The sequence below is a fragment of the Mytilus trossulus genome, chromosome 14, assembly GCF_036588685.1.
Source record: "Mytilus trossulus isolate FHL-02 chromosome 14, PNRI_Mtr1.1.1.hap1, whole genome shotgun sequence".
Lineage (NCBI taxonomy): Eukaryota > Metazoa > Mollusca > Bivalvia > Mytilida > Mytilidae > Mytilus > Mytilus trossulus.
This window is the reverse complement of record NC_086386.1, coordinates 32,347,863-32,374,610: the sequence shown is the minus strand read 5'-3', so window position 1 is coordinate 32,374,610 and position 26,748 is coordinate 32,347,863. Positions and strand designations below refer to the sequence as shown.

Genomic DNA, 26,748 nt, shown 5'->3' with positions numbered 1-26,748 from the left:
TCTATTTTAACTAAAATTTTATTTCAATAGAAGAATTTGTGTTTCTTCATCTCTGGCCTAAAAGTTCCTCCTGATCTGAAAATTTCTCTGTAATTCTTTAAATATTTTTATCGTAAAACAAGGTAAAACAAAACAGAACAATCAAAAGTTGTAGAATGAGAATAATTTGAAATATCGAATTAAATAGTCGGAAAAAAGTACAGAATATATATATGTTAACATGACAAAGCCGTCTATCTACCATAGTCACCTGAAATATAAAGAAACATGATTAAAATCTACCTACATAAATCATAAATACATAAATTATAAATACATAGATCAAAAATACATAAATTTACAAATAAATCAAAATCATCTAACGAAGAACCCAAAAAAGTTGTGTTCCTATTACCAGCTAGAGAAAATCCGATCAATTATAGAATACACGTTCATACAATAATAAAGAAAAAATATGTTGCAATAATGTGAAGCTTTAAAATCTTTGGTATTAAATTTAATGACATGTAAATATATTTTTTTCTTCAAGACTTTGAACATCGAGTACCTATCAACTGGTTACCATCGTTTACATTTTCAACAGACGCATGTCCTAAATCAAGTTCTTGTTATGGTAATAGTTGGTTTAATAATGTATGCATAAAAGTTTAGGTTTGTATTTAAAAAACACTACATATTATTCAATGTCTTTAATGTAAAGGTTAAGTTATAAGGAACATATGGTTATTTTTTATAAAAGATACGCTGTCGTTATATTGTCAAATTCATTTATATATACAAATCTAAGAGCAAGGCATTAATACATTATTTTATGTTGTATTTATCGGTTCCTGTATTAGACAATGGAAAACAGGTGGTTATTTAGTGTCTAAGCCGTAAGTACCAATTTTCGCGGATTTTTTTTTAACTTGAAGACGGATCGTACTTACGCTGATGTTTGAATATGTGGTTTTGCAAACTAAGAATACAGTCATAGAAAATTGTAATTCGGTTTTTGAACGCATAAGGTACTGACTAATGTTATATATGGTTATTTTTTTCTCTCAGAAATATGATGTATTTCTACTTTTATTATAGATGTTTAATATTTCTAACCAGGGTTATTTCGTTTTACAATATATTTTGCACGTGATTGATCATGGTTTGTCCTTTTACTTCTTTAAAAATGAAACAATATTTAATCTTTATCACCAATATGTCTAAACTAGCTTACCATTGCAGTAATAGGAATAACATGATTTGTACATATAAGCTGAAACAAAACATGACAGACGTATTAGATTGAAATCATTGCATAAACACAAATATAAGCAGAGCAAATATTTAAAATACAATTGATGGTAATAAATTATTCAATTGACACTATATGTAGCAAATATAGGAAAACTAATAATGCATATTTGAGATGCATATACTATCAAGATGGTATACATGTACACGACAACCACTTTAAATTGAAAAACTTGTGTCATTTTTAACAATAACGTACGTTCAAACTAATCATTTCCGATCATTTTGACTTTGTTATGTTTCAGGAGTTTTTTTCAGTGAAATATAAAGATGTTCGTGTTGCTGCTGTATGACAACTTAGTTATGGATCAGCAGATTCCCTGGTGTTGTGACATTTGATTTTAAGCGGTTTTGATGAGGCTTAATAAAAACAAGTCCTATGGTCGTGAAAGATTTTAAATTCTTTGAAATATCTTGCGATTAAATCTTTTGTAAAAATATTTAAAGAATAGTTCTGCTTACTGATTTGATTTTTGTTTTCTTTTACATCATCATTTATAACATAATAGAGTGCATTCAAAATGAAAATTTGATGTATGTTTCCGAATTGCCTTTTATAAATATCTTGTTTTGACCGTTTTGATAATGATAAACGAATTAATGGTCAACAGAATTTTCAGAATCGTTTCCATTCACTACATTAATTGCCCTTCTCCCCCCAACAAAGAATATGATAAAATAAATGACTTACTTCCCTCTGTATATTGCTTGCAGATAACTTTACATGCTACAAGATAAGAATATGTAAATTGATATGTGTTATCAATTCCCTGTTCAGAATATAGTGCATTCTAGATGATATTTTCAAAATCGTACACCAAGTACGTTGTTATTTGCTAACACGTTCAAAACAATTGAAATTCAACCAATGACGTAAAGTTACTTTTATTTGGGTGTTCGAGATTACCCAAATACTGCTTTAAGGCGAATTGCTCAATAATACTAACATTTGATATGTTTATTCATTTAATCGCCCACGGTAACAACCTAGAAAATTGTGGCTGATCGTTATATGTTTTTTCCCCAGAAAATAATGCTCAGGAATTCGTCGTTTCAAAATCTTATCCACTCTACAAACTATGAGATTATCTATGGTCCGTCAAATTCTGAAATGTCGAATCAAACTCATATTAACGATTTATTTTAGTGGAGACAAAATTGTTTGTACGGCACCTTTCATAACCATAATTAAATAGTACCAATATTTTTCTGCTTACAATGCGCATTTTGAGTAAATCACATCTTCTTATTTACGTTCAGTGGTACTCGATGCCAAATGATTTGAAAAAAAATATTCTTAATATGAAGTGCTGATAAAACCCAAAATGGACAAAAGGTAAAGCAAAAGCGCATGTGCAACGTTTTTCGACGGAATATATTTTCTACATTTCAACTTTTATATGAATACGTTAATTCTAAACTGATCTGAAATAAGGAAATACAACTCTGTGTTATCAGATGTTGGGGGGACTTGTATTATATATTTTTTATTGAAAAACTTATTGCCGATACTTACGATAGCACTTTCCAGTTTTAGTGTAACAGTATTCATTATAACTACACTTCACATGAGGACATTTCACAGCAGCTGAAATATTATACATAATTGAAAATTACTTAAAGAAACACATTTTTACTAAATGCAAAATCGCCGATTGTGCGATATGGGTTTAACTCATCAGTGATTGCTGTACGGTCACCTGTCATTTTAACTTTTACTCCATTTACTCTCCAGTAAAGAATTGCCGTTTTGTCAATCACATCACATCTTTCGTTTTGGTTTTTCTTAAAAATTTGATGTGAATAGTTTTTGATTAATAAGAACATTATAAATAACATGAAACAATTCAATAAATTAAGAGAAATGCATCTCTTTAATAAAAAAAACCAAAAACGTTTATCCTATCAAGGAAACGATATAGATCTGTTTACAATACATAGCATTACGGAATGATTGGTTTATCTTGATATATACATTAGAAATTAATGCATAAAAAGTTTTGGTCTTAGCGGTACTCTTTGAACTTACGCATTTACGAACGTGACATTGTCGTCCGTAAAAAGGTTATACCTTAATAGTTATCAAAGGTACCAGAATTACAATTTAATACGTCAGACGCGCGTTTTGTCTACATATGACTCATCAGTGACGCTCATATCAACATATGTATCAAGCCAAAACAAGAAAAAAGTTGAAGAGCATTGAGGATTCAAAATTTACCAAAAATTGTGCCAAATACAAGGGTCTGGAAAAGCAAAAACTAAGAACAATTGAATATTAAATTGTTTTAAACATATACATCTTTATAAGGTACGTTACCATTTAAAAATGTATAAAAAAAATTATTACCTTTACATGCGTTTTCATGGTAATAGTACCCCTGCTGACATTCACATTTGGGTCCATGCTCTGTATTTTTACAAACTTCGTTGTATTCACACTTGTAAGTTGCACATGTTGCCACTGTGAAATATAACAATAACGTTCACACTGGAATGAGTTTTGATAAAAAATATTTTTTTGTTAATTGACCTTCATTGAATGAATCAATAGTTTTTTTCTGAGACGTTTTTTCACAGTGTCTATAACTAGTATAAAGTAGTTGATAATTTGGTAAAAGTATACTACTTCTGAAGAATATACTATAAGTAAAACACTGTGAAAATAAGGGGATGTGGTACGAGTACCAATAAGACCTATCCGTGTAGGACAAAAAAGACAAATATATTAAAAAAGACACGTATTTGTTTTTTTAAATTGTACACTTCATATATTCTTTTTCCTTGCCCCTTGATCCTAAAGTAAAAAAAACCCACAAAAATAACATCCTCATATGATTTAAGGCATCAAGGTTGTTTAATATATAACATACGAATATTTCATATATCCATTAAAGACCATAGGACTCAGACATCAATATTAGGTCATGGTATGCGGCCTTCATCAAGACTAAATCACTTATCAAAGAGAGAATTAATGCACAGAAAAGACTCTATTTAAAACTTGATTGGCTAAAACAATTCGGGACAGACAGGAACCATAGATGGACCCGGGTCTATACGATCGGGTTAAAAGCAAGAAGCAAATACACAAAGATATGAAATGTTTGTAAGAGGTCTAAACTTACACTGTGACAATGATAAAACCATGCAACATTCGAAAAGCTAAAAAAATTCAGTTTGAATATTTTGACTTGGCAGATTGGTATTGAGAATACGTAGAACCAAATAAGCTTTAAACAAGAGTGTCCTTTTCATGGATCATGATGTACCCATATGACAAATGTCCTTACCAAAAACATATTTTCTAAGATTGTTTTATATATCTTTTAGATAAAGCAGAAATAATCTCATTTACACCAGAATAATAATATAGTGTTTTCAGTGATTAAATAGTTGCATATTTTTTGTGAATAATGTGGTTCAAAGATCTTTCCGTTTATAAGATCTCTTGTAATTCGTTATTTTTGTTATTTAACTGTTCACAACTGAGTATATAAGCGTAAAAATTGAAGCCAATTTAGGTTAAATTTGACAACTTTGTCTTTTTTTTATGTAGCTCATTTCTTTTTTTCTTTTCAGCACATAGCAAATAAAGATGGACTGGTATCCATGCATCAAAGTGGAAAATCAATGATAAATATATCCTATAGACTTTATACATTATATAATTAATTGTTATGTGTTTGTTTTTTAAATTGATATATTTTAAACTGTTCTCTTCATATTCCGTGGTAAAGGAGAATGCATTGATAACAAATTTTTACCTTTACATTTATCTTCATGGTAGTAGTACCCCTTTTTACATTTACATTTGGGTCCATAAGCTGTATCTATACAAACCTGGTTGTATTCACACGTATGATGAGCGCATGTTTTCACTAAAATAGAAATTGTATGCATACACATATGGTTTTGCTTTTCGTTATTTCCCCAAGACATGTGGATTTTGATCCAATGAATAAAAATGGTTTTTTTTTCTAGTTGAGCTTACAATCAGACCGTTTACCGTTTTTTTTTTTGGTTTCACATGAAATTAAATGTTCATTTACCTTTCTTAACGTTTGATTTTTTTAAACATGTTTAAGCATTTCTATACACAGCCTAATGCTCAGCTGCATTTTGTACAATTTGTCGGAATGTTTCTATTTGTTGCGGTTCAACTTCGGCTGTTATTTGCATAATGAATTATTTTGTTTCAAGCACCATATGTGAGTATATACGGACTAATGTGTGCGGTTCGTATCTTTAATCGGTTGTTTTAATAATATTTTTTTTTGTTACAAAAGAAAAGAAAAATATGTAGTATATAAAGTAACTTGAGTTGAGACTTTATGTTTTGAATTCTCCTCTGCATTATTCTACTTTTGATAAATATTCTCTCTCGGCCATTGATACATTTTGTGTTAATTTTGTTTTTCCTTGATTAATATCTACATAGACCATTACTTCATTTTATCACAGGTTAACTAGTGTCACCTTAATTTACCTTTACATCCATTTACAGTATAAAAGTGTCCCTTCACACATACACATTTTGGTCCATTTTCTGATTCCTTGCACTCTTGATGTTCGCCACATTTGACATGGTTACATGTTTTCACTGAAATATAGTTCGAACGTTAATTTCATTGTGATTTTGTGTATCAATGGCTTTAGAATGAAGATTGTACGTCACGTGACTCATATTGAGAATTCAACCTATAGTTACTGGTAACTACCGTTGTATAGAAATAGTCTTTCATAACTCGGTCTCATGAATGAAAACAATATAGAAACGCCTGCTAATCTAAAACAACATACTTCAAATCGCAGTAATTGACCAATAAGTGGACATTACTGTCACTCTTTCTTTGCAATTAATTTTGGAAAATCAATCCCTACTTAGCTGGATTTGGCAAAACTTTTAGGAATTTTGGTCATCAATGCTCTTCAACTTCGTACTTTATTTGGCTTTTTTTTATTTTTATTTTTTTATTTTAACTTTTTTGGATTCGAGCGTCACTAATGAGTATTTATTAGACGAAAAGGAAGGCTGGTGTATATATAAAAAAATTAGTCCTGGTATCTATGAAGAGTTTATTTATAGGTATTTATGTTTAAATATATTGGTGTAAAAAAAGTCATCATGTTTCCTGGATTTGTATATTTTTTTTAAATTTTAACATCCGTTAACTACTGTCGCCTTAATTTACCTATACACTCGTTGTTCACAGGGATTTGTCCTGTTGGACAATCTGTGCATTGATATGATCCTGGTAGGTTTTCACATATTTGATTCGGTTTACAATTAGCAGTATGTGTGGCACACTCGTCGATATCTATATGAATATAACAAAACACATGTTACGATATATTAAAATCAATTGAACACAAAATGAAAATGGTGAACAAATTACTTCAATTAAATACTTTAAATTTGTCAGTGTGCATTAATCTGGAATTCAACATAGTTCTTCATATAACTTTTTTTGAAATCCGAGCACATCAAAAATGAAAATAACCAATTACTCCCATAAATACTTTTTATTGAAGAAAATTCTTTCGTTCATCCACATTTAGAAGAAGTATATTTTTGGAATTGCTTGCTTCTTCATATAACTTTTATCAAAATCAGTGCACATCAAAATAAAAAAATAATTTTTAGTTAATTTCTAGATTTAGAATAAGTTAAATTTTAACCTCATTCCTTCTTAATTGTAACATTTTGCAAACGTGAAATCTCAGGATTCTGTTTACTCATTTTCTGTTAAAATTCAAGTTTCAAAATGCGATGTCTAACCCTCTAGAAAGAACTTCCTTTTACCTATCAATAAGTACTGATCATAAAGAATCTTGATATCAGATCAAATAATCTTGACTTATGATACCACATAAAAATTATCATATTTGTATAACCGACACTCCCAAATACATGCAAAAGTTGACCAGAACATGTTTCCAAATACAAACAAAACGTGGTATCCTCTGGTGACCCTCAGTGAACAGTTAAATTTCTAATCATTTCGATAATTTATGTTAACTGAATCATTTAATTACTCACTCCGAATATATAATTATATAAAAAGCGAGAACTTGAGTCTTGGTCGATACAACAACGAGTTCTGGATTAGGTATTGTTTTTCAAAGTGTCACACTTAGTTTAAACCTTGGAAAATTAATTTTTTTCTGAACCCAGCTACCAAAATTATAATAGTATAGGCGTATGAAATACAACATATTTTATGTTAATGCTGCTCAAATTCGCGTTTTACTTGACCAACAAATGGTATAGAATCGAGTGTCATTGGTAGACAAAGCGCTCGTCTATCGAACCAAAGTATGAGACTAGTATTTCGATCATTTTTTATAATTATTGTTTGCCTTTTGCAACAAAAAACGTTCAGGAAAAGATTGTGGTAATCGGAGTAATCTGTATAAATAAGTTCTCGAATTTGAAATCATTTTGTCTTGATTTTCTTCAGTCTCTGTTTTTTCTTCGATTTGTCTATACTCAGAGGATTTACGAAAGTTTAACATCGGGTAACTACTGTCGCCTTTATATACCTTTACATCCGTCGCCAGCATTTTCGTATCCCGATGCACATTTACATGTTGGTCCCGCAGCATCTGTTTGTTCGCATACTTCATTGTCTCCACACTGTACATGCTCACATGTTTTCACTGAAATATAATTCGAACGTTGCATACATTGATGATATAATAGATATAATTTATATCAATGGCAATTAATGACATGAAGATTGTACCATGTCACGTTACACGAATTGATAATAGTTATTACTGTATTTTTGAGGTAGTCTTTATAACTTGTTATAATAAATTAAAAACAGATATACAGATGCCGAAGTGAATGTATTTAATTAAGATAATGTTATATCGTTTTCTATTATTTGAATAAAAGTTTGTAAATTCTTCACTCTAATAAGAATTTGATGATGCTGAAGATCAACTTTATTTCTGAGCATTTGTTCAGATGATACGTAAACATGTAGATGAGTCTTCAAAATTAATACACACATATAAGTGGTATATATATATATATATATCTGAGAGCACAAAAAGCAACATAATTTACTATTTTATAAACAAACTAATGGATATGGACCATGTGGTAAATATTGTGCACTATTATCACATATAAATGAAACCAAGGTATTTTGTGATATAGTTATTTCCACAAGACATGTGGATTTTGATCCAATGAATAAAAATGGTGGTTTTTTTTCTGGTTGAGCTTACAAATGAATGAAAACAATACAGAAACACCTGCTAATCTAAAACAACATACTTCAAATCGCAGTAATTGACCAATAAGTGGAAATTACTGTCACTCTTTCTTTGCAATTAATTTTGGAAAATCAGTCCCTACTTAGCTGTATTTGGCAAAACTTTTAGGAATTTTGGTCCTCAATGCTCTTCAACTTCGTACTTTATTTGGCTTTTTTTTATTTTTATTTTTTTATTTTAACTTTTTTGGATTCGAGCGTCACTAATGAGTCTTTATTAGACGAAAAGGAAGTCTGGTGTATATATAAAAAAATTAGTCCTGGTATCTATGAAGAGTTTATTTATAGGTATTTATGTTTAAATATATTGGTGTAAAAAAAGTCATCATGTTTCCTGGATTTGTATATTTTTTTTAAATTTTAACATCCGTTAACTACTGTCGCCTTAATTTACCTATACACTCGTTGTTCACAGGGATTTGTCCTGTTGGACAATATGTGCATTGATATGATCCTGGTAGGTTTTCACATATTTGATTCGGTTTACAATTAGCAGTATGTGTGGCACACTCGTCGATATCTATATGAATATAACAAAACACATGTTACGATATATTAAAATCAATTGAACACAAAATGAAAATGGTGAACAAATTACTTCAATTAAATACTTTAAATTTGTCAGTGTGCATTAATCTGGAATTCAACATAGTTCTTCATATAACTTTTATTGAAATCCGAGCACATCAAAAATGAAAATAACCAATTACTCCCATAAATACTTTTTATTGAAGAAAATTCTTTCGTTCATCCACATTTAGAAGAAGTATATTTTTGGAATTGCTTGCTTCTTCATATAACTTTTATCAAAATCAGTGCACATCAAAATGAAAAATAATTTTTAGTTAATTTCTAGATTTAGAATAAGTTAAATTTTAACCTCATTCCTTCTTAATTGTAACATTTTGCAAACGTGAAATCTCAGGATTCTGTGTACTCATTTTCTGTTAAAATTCAAGTTTCAAAATGCGATGTCTAACCCTCTAGAAAGAACTTCCTTTTACCTATCAATAAGTACTGATCATAAAGAATCTTGATATCAGATCAAATAATCTTGACTTATGATACCACATAAAAATTATCATATTTGTATAACCGACACTCCCAAATACATGCAAAATTTGACCAGAACATGTTTCCAAATACAAACAAAACGTGGTATCCTCTGGTGACCCTCAGTGAACAGTTAAATTTCTAATCATTTCGATAATTTATGTTAACTGAATCATTTAATTACTCACTCCGAATATATAATTATATAAAAAGCGAGAACTTGAGTCTTGGTCGATACAACAACGAGTTCTGGATTAGGTATTGTTTTTCAAAGTGTCACACTTAGTTTAAACCTTGGAAAATTTATTTTTTTCTGAACCCAGCTACCAAAATTATAATAGTATAGGCGTATGAAATACAACATATTTTATGTTAATGCTGCTCAAATTCGCGTTTTACTTGACCAACAAATGGTATAGAATCGAGTGTCATTGGTAGACAAAGCGCTCGTCTATCGAACCAAAGTATGAGACTAGTATTTCGATCATTTTTTATAATTATTGTTTGCCTTTTGCAACAAAAAACGTTCAGGAAAAGATTGTGGTAATCGGAGTAATCTGTATAAATAAGTTCTCGAATTTGAAATCATTTTGTCTTGATTTTCTTCAGTCTCTGTTTTTTCTTCGATTTGTCTATACTCAGAGGATTTACGAAAGTTTAACATCGGGTAACTACTGTCGCCTTTATATACCTTTACATCCGTCGCCAGCATTTTCGTATCCCGATGCACATTTACATGTTGGTCCCGCAGCATCTGTTTGTTCGCATACTTCATTGTCTCCACACTGTACATGCTCACATGTTTTCACTGAAATATAATTCGAACGTTGCATACATTGATGATATAATAGATATAATTTATATCAATGGCAATTAATGACATGAAGATTGTACCATGTCACGTTACACGAATTGATAATAGTTATTACTGTATTTTTGAGGTAGTCTTTATAACTTGTTATAATAAATTAAAAACAGATATACAGATGCCGAAGTGAATGTATTTAATTAAGATAATGTTATATCGTTTTCTATTATTTGAATAAAAGTTTGTAAATTCTTCACTCTAATAAGAATTTGATGATGCTGAAGATCAACTTTATTTCTGAGCATTTGTTCAGATGATACGTAAACATGTAGATGAGTCTTCAAAATTAATACACACATATAAGTGGTATATATATATATATATCTGAGAGCACAAAAAGCAACATAATTTACTATTTTATAAACAAACTAATGGATATGGACCATGTGGTAAATATTGTGCACTATTATCACATATAAATGAAACCAAGGTATTTTGTGATATAGTTATTTCCACAAGACATGTGGATTTTGATCCAATGAATAAAAATGGTGTTTTTTTTTCTAGTTGAGCTTACAAATGAATGAAAACAATACAGAAACACCTGCTAATCTAAAACAACATACTTCAAATCGCAGTAATTGACCAATAAGTGGAAATTACTCTCACTCTTTCTTCGCAATTAATTTTGGAAAATCAGTCCCTACTTAGCTGTATTTGGCAAAACTTTTAGGAATTTTGGTCCTCAATGCTCTTCAACTTCGTACTTTATTTGGCTTTTTTTTATTTTTATTTTTTTATTTTAACTTTTTTGGATTCGAGCGTCACTAATGAGTCTTTATTAAACGAAAAGGAAGTCTGGTGTATATATAAAAAAATTAGTCCTGGTATCTATGAAGAGTTTATTTATAGGTATTTATGTTTAAATATATTGGTGTAAAAAAAGTCATCATGTTTCCTGGATTTGTATATTTTTTTTAAATTTTAACATCCGTTAACTACTGTCGCCTTAATTTACCTATACACTCGTTGTTCACAGGGATTTGTCCTGTTGGACAATCTTTGCATTGATATGATCCTGGTAGGTTCTCACATATTTGATTCAGCTTACAATTAGCAGTATGTGTGGCACACTCGTCGATATCTATATGAATATAACAAAACACATGTTACGATACATTAAAATCAATTGAACACAAAATGAAAATGGTGAACAAATTACTTCAATTAAATACTTAAAATTTGTCAGTGTGCATTAATCTGGAATTCAACATAGTTCTTCATATAACTTTTATTAAAATCCGAGCACATCAAAAATGAAAATAACCAATTACTCCCATAAATACTTTTTATTGAAGAAAATTCTTTCGTTTATCCACATTTAGAAGAAGTATAGTTTTGGAATTGCTTGCTTCTTCATATAACTTTTATTAAAATCAGTGCATATCAAAATGAAAAATAATTTTTAGTTAATTTCTAGATTTAGAATAACTTAAATTTTTAACCCCATTTCTTCTTAATTGTAACATATTGCAAACGTGAAATCTCAGGATTCTGTTAACTCATTTTCTGTTAAAATTCAAGTTTCAAAATGCGATGTCTAACCCTCTAGAAAGAACTTCCTTTTACCTATCAATATTTACTGATCATAAAGAATCTTGATATCAGATCAAATAATCTTGACTTATGATACCACATAAAAATTATCATATTTGTATAACCGACACTCCCAAATACATGCAAAATTTGACCAGAACATGTTTCCAAATACAAACAAAACGTGGTATCCTCTGGTGACCCTCAGTGAACAGTTAAATTTCTAATCATTTCGATAATTTATGTTAACTGAATCATTTAATTACTCACTCCGAATATATAATTATATAAAAAGCGAGAACTTGAGTCTTGGTCGATACAACAACGAGTTCTTGATTAGGTATTGTTTTTCAAAGTGTCACACTTAGTTTAAACCTTGGAAAATTAATTTTTTTCTGAACCCAGCTACCAAAATTATAATAGTATAGGCGTATGAAATACAACATATTTTATGTTAATGCTGCTCAAATTCGCGTTTTACTTGACCAACAAATGGTATAGAATCGAGTGTCATTGGTAGACAAAGCGCTCGTCTATCGAACCAAAGTATGAGACTAGTATTTCGATCATTTTTTATAATTATTGTTTGCCTTTTGCAACAAAAAACGTTCAGGAAAAGATTGTGGTAATCGGAGTAATCTGTATAAATAAGTTCTCGAATTTGAAATCATTTTGTCTTGATTTTCTTCAGTCTCTGTTTTTTCTTCGATTTGTCTATACTCAGAGGATTTACGAAAGTTTAACATCGGGTAACTACTGTCGCCTTTATATACCTTTACATCCGTCGCCAGCATTTTCGTATCCCGATGCACATTTACATGTTGGTCCCGCAGCATCTGTTTGTTCGCATACTTCATTGTCTCCACACTGTACATGCTCACATGTTTTCACTGAAATATAATTCGAACGTTGCATACATTGATGATATAATAGATATAATTTATATCAATGGCAATTAATGACATGAAGATTGTACCATGTCACGTTACACGAATTGATAATAGTTATTACTGTATTTTTGAGGTAGTCTTTATAACTTGTTATAATAAATTAAAAACAGATATACAGATGCCGAAGTGAATGTATTTAATTAAGATAATGTTATATCGTTTTCTATTATTTGAATAAAAGTTTGTAAATTCTTCACTCTAATAAGAATTTGATGATGCTGAAGATCAACTTTATTTCTGAGCATTTGTTCAGATGATACGTAAACATGTAGATGAGTCTTCAAAATTAATACACACATATAAGTGGTATATATATATATATATCTGAGAGCACAAAAAGCAACATAATTTACTATTTTATAAACAAACTAATGGATATGGACCATGTGGTAAACATTGTGCACTATTATCACATATAAATGAAACCAAGGTATTTTGTGATATAGTTATTTCCACAAGACATGTGGATTTTGATCCAATGAATAAAAATGGTGTTTTTTTTCTAGTTGAGCTTACAAATGAATGAAAACAATACAGAAACACCTGCTAATCTAAAACAACATACTTCAAATCGCAGTAATTGACCAATAAGTGGAAATTACTGTCACTCTTTCTTTGCAATTAATTTTGGAAAATCAGTCCCTACTTAGCTGTATTTGGCAAAACTTTTAGGAATTTTGGTCCTCAATGCTCTTCAACTTCGTACTTTATTTGGCTTTTTTTATTTTTATTTTTTTATTTTAACTTTTTTGGATTCGAGCGTCACTAATGAGTCTTTATTAGACGAAAAGGAAGTCTGGTGTATATATAAAAAAATTAGTCCTGGTATCTATGAAGAGTTTATTTATAGGTATTTATGTTTAAATATATTGGTGTAAAAAAGTCATCATGTTTCCTGGATTTGTATATTTTTTTTAAATTTTAACATCCGTTAACTACTGTCGCCTTAATTTACCTATACACTCGTTGTTCACAGGGATTTGTCCTGTTGGACAATCTTTGCATTGATATGATCCTGGTAGGTTCTCACATATTTGATTCAGCTTACAATTAGCAGTATGTGTGGCACACTCGTCGATATCTATATGAATATAACAAAACACAGGTTACGATACATTAAAATCAATTGAACACAAAATGAAAATGGTGAACAAATTACTTCAATTAAATACTTAAAATTTGTCAGTGTGCATTAATCTGGAATTCAACATAGTTCTTCATATAACTTTTATTAAAATCCGAGCACATCAAAAATGAAAATAACCAATTACTGCCATAAATACTTTTTATTGAAGAAAATTCTTTCGTTCATCCACATTTAGAAGAAGTATAGTTTTGGAATTGCTTGCTTCTTCATATAACTTTTATTAAAATCAGTTAAAACAGAACGTGTCTAAAACTATTAAAAGAACATCCTTTCACCTATCAATAAAAACTGATTAATTTAATTTTGGATGTAACGTGTCTTGTTATTGGCTGACGTCGTTTTTTCTTGATCAGCCCACATATATAATTTTATCATGCGACCGTGGAGTTAGCAACGTGTTTTCAAGATTTCCTCCGTTTTTAAATGGAATTAAGAATTATTCAGTGTGCATCACAATTTTTATGTTATTTCTTCATAATCAGAACAAAATATTACAGTCAAATATTATATTAAATAGTCACGACTTATAATACCACATATAAATATTCATAGTTGTATAAACGACTGTCCTAATTACACGTAACAGTTGACAAGAACATCTTTCCAAATCAAATTAAAAAACAATGTGGCATCTTCTGGTGACCCTCAGTGGACACTTCAATTTCGAATCAAATTGATAACTTATGTTAACTGAACCATTAAATTACTTTCTCCAAATATATGTTTGAAAACTCTAATTTGTGTATTTCGATTATTTTTAACCAAAAACACAAAATACGTGAGTTCTTTTAAACAGTGTCAATAAAATAAAAAGTGTAGACTCGAATAATAATACCTAGAACATTTAAGACAAAACTGGAAATTTACTTGTTTTTAATGTCATATGAAACCGCAAATGAAAAAGAAATGATGTATTTGTTTTATTATTAAGTTTCATTATAAAACTTATGTACATAGACTTTTAATTGAATATATTTTTTTTATTTGTTCACATTTAAAAAAATATTTTTGAATTGCTTGCTTCCAGGAAGCAATTCGCCGAAATCATTTACGTATGCAAGTGACCTAAGCGTGACCCTTCTCGTTAAAATCCGGTGATCGCAATACGCATAGATCTGTCATTGAAATAAACTGTTATCTGATTGTTTATGTTATACACGTGTTCAATATCCATGCTTCCTTGTTGATTGTTTACTATAAGGTGACAATCGGTAAACTACGGTTGAAAGACAATTAATAAGCTGCCATATCTGTTAAATCATAATAGACAGACAAAAAGTAAATAAATATTATACGATATTTCTGCATTATAAATGAAAAAATGTTCCACAGAAATCTAAGTTATGATATATACATGCGTTGGTTTAAGAATTGGATAAACATATTTTTTCCTATGACTTTAAATAGAAATTTGAATGTATTTACCTTTGCATTGGCCGTCTTTTTTCTCGAAACCATCTTTACAGACACAAACTCTGCCATCATCAGTATCTTTACAATTTTCAGTTTCTGAATTGCAGGCATCTGGTTTGTCTGCACATCTTGGCGCTGTAGTAAGTATATAAGACTATTGTAATTCCTTCAATAGTGTTTAAGTGTTGTGCGATTATAAGCACTTTACATTGCAGTTCTTTTTACGGGGCGTACAAAATACATGATAAGTTTTTAATATTTAAACTAAACAAAACTGATAACGCCGGACGAACAAACCATAACATTTAGGTAGAAAGCATGTCCACTATTCATAATTGACATCTTATACATGCATTGTTGCGTCTGTCCTAAGTTACTTTGTGAGTCTTTAATTTTTTCTATTTATATGTTTCGGAGTTTCGTGTGACGTCCTTTTCGCTGATCTAGTATAAATTTGTTTAGAGTCAAGCTGAAGCCTGCCTTTCGATACGGTATTTAGGCACTGTGTTGAAGACTCATAGGGGTCCTTTGGATATTTTCTACTCTTCGGTCGGTTTGTTGTTCTTTTGTAACACTTTCCATTTCCATTCCCAATCTTATTGGTTACAGAAAGTTGAAGAAGTAATTACAAGTTAGTCACCGAGCAAAATTCCACCAAAAAAAAAAAAAAAAAAAGAATATATACTACACAGAGTATAGATGAAGTCACTCCGGGCCAATGCACTAATGACAAATGTTTAAACTTATGAGGCGGACCGTATGTTTTATATATGAAAAAAAAGTCTTATGGTACCAATAAATTCATAAATAAGCTACATTGTATTTCAAATATCACTATAAATACCCAACACTAAATTATATTTATTTTTTAAAGTTAAACTGGAAAAGAAAACTCAAATAGCGTACCTAATCGAGTCCGTCTTATTCATAAAAATATGAAAATGTTCTTATTTGCAAAATCTGCAATAGGGACTTGATGTAATAATAGTTTACAACTATATGTCATCGTCTTAACAGAGAACATTGTCGTCGTAATGAAGGAAAGTAATCGACATATAAACTATCGATTAAGATTTAAAAAGAAAGTTTTAACATTGCACCCCTCCACTCTGAATGCTTCGTTGTCGTAGCTGAGTGGCAAGGACAATTTACTGTTATCATAATTTTACATCATAGTTAAAGATTTGACTTATATTGATATCAATTAATTGTCTTACCTTCACATTTCTTGCAGTCATCCAAAACTACAAAAAAAAGTTGTATAAGGATTGCATATGCTCCAAAAATAGCCAAACTTCGGATTTTCAGTTGCAAGTATTTAAGTAGTAGTGTATACTAGTTCAAAGGTAAAAATGAAAAGGAATATTGACTTGAAAATTTAGTCATAAAAAAAATCTGTATTGCTTAAAAACTATTTTTTACCTTGAAATTTCAACAGATTAGCCTTGATCGGGAAAGTTAAATTCAAAAAAAATTTGAAAAACCGAAGTCGTTTGCATTTGTCGAAAAGCTTTTGGAACATACAATGAATACTAGTTTGACGATTTGATTGAATTGGTATCTTCTTTTCCGTAGAAATTCCGTTCAAATAGACAGAAAGTAAGGGACGACATCAAAAATTCAATGCAGGATAAAAAACTTAATTCATATAATTTTTTCACTGACCCCCTTCCCCCCTTTTAACTTAATTTGGGAAAAAAATATTGACCCATAAGGAATAATGAAAAAAAATTACAAATCTTGCCGCAATTTGACCCCAACCCTCAAACTATTTTAATTAAGTTTTTTTTTCCTTCATTGATTTTTCTATATCGTCCCTAAATTTGTATTTGCAGTTTTGGGCCCTCAATTCTTTACAACTTTGTACTAATTTTGTCTATTTAGGTGTTTTTTTTTCGCGACTGGTGTGTCGTTTGTAGAATTTTTTTCCGCAGATTGTTAGATAAATGGTGGGAATTGAGGGTATATTATATATATATCCTTACTTTGAAATGTTAATATTAGGAAAATGACAATGAAATGGAGAGGCATTACTTTTGTACAAGGAAGACAAGTTAAACAATAACCAAATCACTCGTGATTCATATTTTAAAAAGAAATCAATCAACCATGATAAATACAAAAAGGACAAAATTAGACATTAGACTATACAACTAATAAACCGATTGGAAAAACAACTGTTATATTCCTTGCTTTGATCGGTGTTTTCTTTTAGATTGGAAATTGGAGTGTAGAAATATTTTTGGTACCTACATATTATTTCATTGGAAACAGGATGGAAAATATATTTCATGCAAAATTAATAAACAGATGTAGTCCGTTAAAAGCTGTTTTTTACAGAGTTAATTTAGTAAATGACCATAGATGTAAATGTAGATGTCAATTAGAAGATTCGAATATTTTTGTCCTTAAAATGTCCACTCTACATAAGGGAGTAGGTTCAGTAAGACCTCTTTTTGGCCCCAAAATAAAGCAGTTGTACAAAGTTGTTAAAATACAAACTTTTAGCTATTTATTTGAAAGTAGAATACTTCTGCTACATGAATACGGGCTGTTTTTGACAATACAATGCACATATACCTCATTAAGTCATGCTAAATTACAGAAATCTTTACAATATTAGAATTTTAGTTAAATTTTAGACGGTTTCCACTTAGATGGAAGGGGCCGCTTTCGTGTTTATTCTTAATATTTAAATGTTAGTTGTAATTGAAGAATATATAACATATATACAGGTTGAGAGTGAACACGAATGACTTGATCAGTTCAAATATTTCACATAAACTAATTGAATCGACTGAAGTAGCCACTTAAGTGTTTAAAAAATGTCTATAATCTTTCATCAAGATGAACCTGAAATTTAGGGCCAACATCGGCCCTTACTGGACCTACTCCTTTAAGAAATCAACTCTTTGAACGATTCAACACTCAGTTACCATAAAACATTTTATAGAACAAACGAAACACAATCATTTTTAGAAATATATATAAATATACACGCAATACAAACAGATTCTTTGATTAATATTGCTGAATATCAAAGTGTACTCGTATCCAGCTGTCACTGTTTAATCATTATATATGTATTGTATATATTTTTCATATTGTACGGAATTATATAATTGCTGTCATCTTTAAATTTTGTAAATTGTATTTGTTTGGAGAGGATTATTTTAAGTTGTTATAACTTGTATCAAATCCTATTGTATATTTAGACAATAAAATATATGTTAACAAAATCATTTTCATTGCTATTTAAACATCCCACAAATTTCACGTAATTTTTTCAACGAGTCGTTATACGGTATGAAATAATAACTAATAATTGCAAAATAGAACAATGTCAAGTTGACTAAGTGGACAAATGAAAAAAACATTCTCATGATAACATCGAAAACATTAAACGTATAAAATCTGGTACGACGTGGAAACTTTATTTGTTAAAAAATACATACCTTCACAATCCCAAAGACAGTTCTCGTATCTGAGAGGATTAGAACCTGATGAAAATAAAATAGCATACATTATTCATATTTTTATAGACAAACACTCGATCAAAGAAATAATATTGAAACATTTAAAAAATGCAAAAACACTGTTTAAATTGTAAACACTTCTGTAAATAAAAATGTTTACGATCACAAAATTTCGAAACAAGTTGGAAAAATTATTTGAAAAAAAATATAGCAAGTTGAACATAACGTGACGGTACCCAAATTGCACCTATTTTGACAGTTTTTTCACCTACGTTTTTTTATGATGAAGAAAAAAATGTCCATACTGTGTTTATTTTGTAGCCCTATCCTTCTTGATTGTATAGGTACACCAATTTAAATTTTAATCCATATTGAGTCATTGAAAAATGGGTTTGAATCAACCTCCAAACTATCCATGATTCTGTAATGAGGAGTACCCAAATTGCATCCATGCTTAGATTCACATCGTCAAAAGTCTAATAACCGGGCTTTTGTTTACTTTCTTCAAGTATTTTGATCAATTGGATATTTGTCCATGCTTACTCTTCATATTTTACGAAATGGATACTTATAATATATTGTATTTGCTAATTTTAAAAAGATGACGTTTTGATGACGTCGCATGGTGACGTTTTCGTACATTTTGCTTTTTCAGTAAACAGTCCATCTGTTGATAAAAACTGTGAACGTTTTGTGTATATCTAAATACGTTTATCTATGTTGAAAGACGTGCATAGTATCAAATCATAGAAATACAAATTGTTTAGTCTCTAGGAAATCTTGTAAGATTTTTGTTGCTATTTTTTTCTAAATAGGTGCAATTTGGGTACTCGGTGCAATTTGGGTACCCTTACGTTAGGTAAAATAATGATACCGTATAAACCGGAAGTTCAAACGTCATAACTCTATTGCAAAGATACCCCTCGATATGGTTAAGGGTTACCGGCTATGCACTATGTTTCACCTGCTATATGAATTTACACAATAACATATCGCGCAGTGAGTTTTGACATCAACACATAGAACCGATCTTCTATATATGTTTTGAAAAAAAGTCTAGCATTTTTTTTTAATTTATTATCGGTGATTTTTAGTTTGAACACTATTGTTTCACATAGTTAGATTTCTTTCGACCTTAAATAAAGAATATGTGTTTATATCTTTATTTTGTAATAAAAACCAAAACCTTAACCCGAACAACTCTGTGAACAATTGCCTTCGTCCATTGATCTGGTTCGGACCGGAAGGACAACTAGAAAAAAAGTCTTCAAAATTATGTCAAAACCCACTTCAAAATTGTGTATTTCTTAAATATATTGTGAATTGTGGAATTTCTGAAACTTTGGATAAAGACAAAAAAGTATTACAAAATACTTTTAACAAAAAAATATAATTATTATCGATTTTATATAACAATGACGTACAAAGTGAAAATAGAAAAAAAATCGTTATAAACTTACTCAGATGTTTGCACAATGTTTCACAATCTGAAAAGAAAAACGTAAATGTTATGTAAGTACGGATACAGACGGCATTGTTTGAATACAGTGGCATGAAATTAAATACAAAGTATGCAAATGTTCTTTAAGTTAGGATTTATAGATAGAAGGAGATGTGATATGAGTTTCAATGAGACAACTCTCTATACAAGTCGCAATTTGTAAAAGAAAACCATTATAGGACATAGTCCGGTCTTCAACACAGAGCTTTGTCTCGCACCAAACACCAAGCTATAAAGGGCTCCGAAAGTGGCCAGTGTACAACAATTTAAACAGGAAACCCAACGGTCTAATCTTATCTAACACGTATGAACCACATCAACAAACGACAAGTACAGAACATCAGATTCCTGATAAAAACTGCATTGTTTAAAAACAGTGGCATTCTGGTTTGTCCTTAATGATCTTTCATGTGTATTTTATACACATTTTTATTTCTTTAGTTGGTTGTCAAATTGAATACAAAAAATATGTCAAACGATTTTCAAATAAAAGTTTAAAAGGTTATTACGTTAGTTATAATGAATTTAGTTAAACAATTTATCAAAGACACCAGACTTAAAAACACCCTTACAAAGAAAAAAATAATGAAAAATAATTAGAATACTTCAACTTAAAACGGACTTGCACATTTTTGTTGGATAGGATAATCTTGTTTTCTTATGTGTTCAGTACCCAGAAGATTATAAACGGACTTACTACCCATAATATAACAAAGTAAATTAAAAAGTGTAAAAAATACCGAAACCACACATGGTAAATGACAATAAAAAATGAATTAAAGAACAAAAACATGAAAAGACTTACACACGAATAACCATTTACTCTCGAAATTTGCACATTTTATTAAAGATCTAGACCGAAGGTTACCTGGTAGTTCGAAATCCAAGATGGCGGAAGACACCTATCTACCTTAATAAAGTTAATTGTATCCATTTATCGGCAAAACCGTTAAGAATCTTCTTATTATAATGGGCATCATTAACACCATAAGCCGGAGTAAACTATATTTAATTATTACTATATCAAAAGTTGGGAAGAAGAAAATGAAATCAGTCCGTTTAAAAGATTTTTTTTTGAATAAATAAATTATACCAAGATCGCCTGTTTTGGAAGTTACTTGTAGTAATTGATGTATGTATATTTTATAAAACAGTTCTAGACGATTATGTGGAGGAATGAATATTCATAAAATCTCAAACTCAAGGCGATATCAGTTTTTTTTCTATTAAAGATGCTGTAAGTATCATTTATTTCTTTACGTTAAGACATGTCTTAATAAAATGTTTGTGTATTAATTATAAGTTTACATTTTCGTCAGTATACTTACTGGTAGTAGCTGAAACTTGGCTCATAAGAACAACTGCTATAAGACCTACGAACAACATTGTCCTGTTAATTTTCTCAACAGATTGAAAATTCTATGGTGCAACAGTGAATTATACCACCTCGCTACAAAATTAACCAATCACATTTAAAAAACCATATCACGTGATAATATACCTACACGTTAACTACTCAATAATCAAGAAACAAATTATTCAAAAAGTACCAGATGGCTTCGACAAGAAAACAAAATTTTGTGTAAATTTACGAAAACCATGTAGTGGTTCAGCATCTGTTGGGTACAACATTTTACTTGTTAATTCAATTTAGATTTGCATTTCGATTTTTATGTTTTAATATTTCTATACTTTCCTAAAATCTTATTAAAAAGTTTTTTTCTATTTAATAAAAAATAACGGCGTGACTCCTATACAAAACAATGAACGAAAAAACTAAAATTATAGACAGCAATAAATGACAAACGCTAAATCACAGGCTCCAAAAATTCAACCCACCCTTAAATAGTCTATTAATTTTGATGGATGAATTCAACAAAACTTTTTGTTATCTTGATAATATTTTTTTTCTTCAAATAATCAAAATTTCTCTAATATAATGCCGAATTCTACAGAAAAATCCAGTAATTAAAATGATGAAATATAAATAGTAATAACTGTATACGTTTAATTCTTGAATAAAGATATTCCCGTCTAACCCAAGACAACTTACACAAAAATTACTACAAAAGGAACGATTTCTTCTTATCTCTATTTTGTTATTTTTTTCTTTTTTGGACTGTTATGTTCTTTTTAACTTATAAACATGCATTGTTTTTAGTTGTTATTGGCTTTGAGCTAGATGAGTTACTACAAAATCCCACCGTGCAAGGGCTGTATATATAGCTAGCCAAGGTTGTTAAACAGTAGCATCGACATCAGGAACTACGAGTGTTCTCGAAAATGAAATATCTGTGTTTTTTGGTTGTTAGGAATGTATAGATTAAAGTCTAAACGATGTACATTTTAGTTTGCTTACATTGTGACATTTGTGATTTCTTAATTACATTAAACTATAAACTGATTATTTCAAAAACATTTTTTGTCATCAAATGCCTTATAAAATATTGTCAGGATTGTTTTGAATGAAAGGTGGCTTAATTTTGCATTTAATTGTATATACAGTGAAAAAGACAGTCCAGTTTACTCCATCTACATGTATAATTTCAAACTTGAACTGTTATATTGGCACGAGTGTTGTATTCATATAGAAGGTGAATATGTATATACTCAAGCATTTTTATTGTATAATTTTCCTGTTATGACAGAATTTTGAAATATGTTTTTCAAGTGAAATTTTCCATACATTTGAGAAAGTTTTCCCGTTTAACCACACTCACAACCTACACGTGTACAACATATAAAACATACTTTATGTAGTTCATCAAGAATTTAGATATTGATTGTATCTACGTTTTAACAAGGAACAGAATAATTAACTGATTTTATGGCTGCATTACATGTGTTTTTAAACTTACCTATTTCAAATTATATTGTATCGTCTTAAACTTGCATGAAATATTGACACTGTACGTTAAACAATTGTCATTTAAGGTGGTATGGGAGTCTAAAGTAGAAATGATAGAATTTGTTCATACTTTGACAAAATGTAGTATTTATTGATACATGTTCAAAAATATTATAAAAATGATAGGTCACCGCGCATTTTCTCAAGCTACAGGTTGTGACAAAATGACAGATTTTGTATGGATTATACAGAAACTTAACAAAATGATAGAATTGTGAAATAAATTAAGAAAAGATAGCTTTCAGACAATGCTTTGAGAATATAAAAAGAAAAGATAGGGTCACCGTACGTTTTTTCCGACTAAAAGACAAAATAGGAAAATTTCTTGTAAAGTCCTTCAGAAAATGCACTGTTTTAGAGTTATCTCCCCTTAAAATGTCAATTTGAAATGGGCGTCAAGTTGGTTACCTATTCCCTATTCCCTATTCGTTACCTATTCCCTATTCCCTATTCGTTACCTATTCGTTACCTATTCCCTATTCCCTATTCGTTACCTATTCGTTACCTATTCCCTATTCCCTATTCGTTACCTATTCCCTATTCCCTATTCGTTGCCTATTCGTTACCTATTCCCTATTCCCTATTCGTTACCTATTCGTTACCTATTCGTTACCTATTCCCTATTCCCTATTCGTTACCTATTCGTTACTTATTTGATTTTTAATATCCTTCCCCCTTTTTTAATTATGGCATTGAAAAGTTTAATATGGCTGCCATGGAAACGGCACAATTGTGAAAAAAAATCTTTTTTTTTTTTTGGTGAACTGTTTGGATATGCTTCAACTCAGAATCATCATATTTTAAAACAATGTAGGTGCCCACTATATACAGGTGTTGGATGACTTTGGCGATCATTGGAACTACAATGTTGCCATGGAAACTACACCAAAATTTTCAAAATTCTCAAAATGCTCAAAACTTCATGAAACTTCACAGTAATGATGAGCAACAATGGTAGATGTGGCATTTGGAGTTGGAATTTCCAAAATAGGTCTTGTTACCATGGAAACAATGCAAAAAGGTCAAACATTTCAAAAATAAGAATTTTGAGTAAACTGGATGAATCTTTACAGGATGGTAACTGGCATAGGCAGAGTCGGATTTTGAAGTTAGAATTTTCAAAATGGCAGCCGTAACCATGGAAACAGCAAAAATATCAAACATTTCAAAATGTTCAAACTTAATGAAACTTTGCAAAAATGTTACTAGACATCTGTAGATGCTCTCTTTCACTTTGGAATTGTCAAAATGGCTGCCGCTCACCTGGTAATAGGGGGAAGGGTGCCATCCGTTATTGCTAGCAATTACAAATCTAGTTGTTTATACTCTTACATATGGTAATAGTTCTAAATTTGTTGAGGTAAAATGATCTTTTTATGACCTATTTATATGTGTTTGTGCTCAACCGATCCTTTTACTTCATGTTCGATACGCATTTGTTCCTTACTTGTTTTTTTTTATACGTTCTACTTTTTAACTGCTTTATGTCTGTATGTTTGAAGATGGATCTTGGTTCGACGGGATGAAATCACCGTGTTAGCACTTGCATAAAAAAGAAGATGTGGTATGATTGCCAATGAGACAACACTCCACATTAGACCAAAATGACACAGAAATTATCAACTATAGTTTACTGTACGGCCTTCAACAATGAGCATAGCCCAAACCGTGTAGTCACCTATAAAAGGCCCAGGCATGATAACCTCATACAATTCAAACAACAAAATTGACCGCCGTATTTCATATACAAAAAAAAACGGAAATATGTAACACAAAAACAAACAATAACTACTTAATTTCAGGCTTATAATACGAGTATCTTACGTTGCACCTTTTAAAACATCATTTTCAATTGTTTTGTTGTCACTGGTGGAAGATTTGGGCTCTTAGAGGTGATATAACTCTATAAGTGCATTTGTATCCGTTCCAGCGCTCGGAAAATACCCTGTTACCTATTCGTTACTTATTCGCTTTTCAAAAGTTTTTTGTACGTTGCACCTTTTAGAAAAGAATTTTCAATTAAGTTCATATCTCTGGTGGTAATAATGTGTTCTTATAGATGAAATACCCCTATTAGCAAATATGTACTCGTTCTAGCGCTCGGATAATACCCTGTTACTTATTCGTTCCTTATTTGCTTTTAATGCACGAGGTATACGTTGCACCTTGAAATAAATCGTTTTTTAATTGTGTTCATGTCTCTGGTGGTAACAATGTGTTCTTAGGGATGAGATGACCCTATTAGAGCGCATGAACCCGTTCCAGCGCTCGGTAAATAACTTGTTACCTATTCGTTACCTATTCGTTACCTATTCACTTATGATACGTTTGTTGTACGTTGCACCTTTGAGAAAAGGATTTTCTATTAAATTCATATCTCTAGTGGAAATAATGTGTTCTTATAGATGAAATACCCCTAATACCGCGTATGTACCCGTTCCAGCGCTCAGTAAATACCCTGTTACCTATTCGTTACGTATTCGTTACCTATTCACTTATAATACGTTTCATGTACGTTGCGTCTTTTAGAAAAGAATTTTCAATTGTGTCCGTGTCTCTGGTGGTAAAAATATGTTCTTAGAGATGAAAATACCCTATTGGCGCGCATGTACCCGTCCCAGCGCTCCGTTAATAACATGTTACCTATTCGTTACCTATTCACTTTTAATATATTTGTTGTACGTTGCACCTTTTAGAAAAGGATTTTCAATTGTGCCCATGTCTCTGGTGGTAACAATGTGTTCTTAGATATGAAATGACCCTATTAGCGCGCATGTACCCGTTCCAGCGCTCGGTTAATACCCTGTTACCTATTGTTACCTATTCGCTACCTATTCGTTACCTATTCGTTACCTTTTCGTTACCTATTCACTTATAATACGTTTGTTGTACATTGCACCTTTTAGAAAAGGTTTTTTAATTGTCTACATGTCTCTTGTAGTAACAATGTGTTCTTAAAGATGAAATTACCCTATTAGCGTGCATGTACCCGTTCCAGCGCTCAGTAAATACCCTGTTACCTATTCGTTACCTATTCACTTTTAATATATTTGTTCTACGTTGCACCTTTTAGAAAAGGATTTTCAATTGTGCCCATGTCTCTGGTGGTAACAATGTGTTCTTAGAGATGAAATGACCCTATTAGCGCGCATGTACCCGTTCCAGCGTTCGGTTAATACCCTGTTACCTATTCGTTACCTATTCACTTATAATACGTTTGTTGTACATTGCACCTTTTAGAAAAGGATTTTCAATTGTGCCCATGTCTCTGGTGGTAACAATGTGTTCTTAGAGATGAAATGACTCTATTAAAGCGC

The 26,748-nt window shown here is 30.5% G+C and overlaps 1 protein-coding gene across 1 annotated transcript; it reads right to left on the bottom strand.

Annotated features, from left to right (window-relative positions):
- Positions 1–21,919, bottom strand: LOC134697002 (protein kinase C-binding protein NELL2-like). The gene is made up of 13 exons (XM_063559000.1): positions 21,852–21,919; positions 20,483–20,509; positions 19,002–19,046; positions 16,764–16,790; positions 15,559–15,681; positions 13,942–14,067; positions 5,780–5,893; positions 5,058–5,171; positions 3,641–3,754; positions 2,807–2,878; positions 1,982–2,017; positions 1,214–1,252; positions 1–250 (listed from the first exon to the last, which is right to left on the bottom strand). The coding sequence occupies exons 1-13, from the start codon at positions 21,907–21,909 to the stop codon at positions 234–236; spliced, it is 912 nt and encodes a 303-aa protein (XP_063415070.1). The 5' UTR covers positions 21,910–21,919; the 3' UTR covers positions 1–233.
- Positions 21,920–26,748: the final 4,829 nt, after the last annotated feature.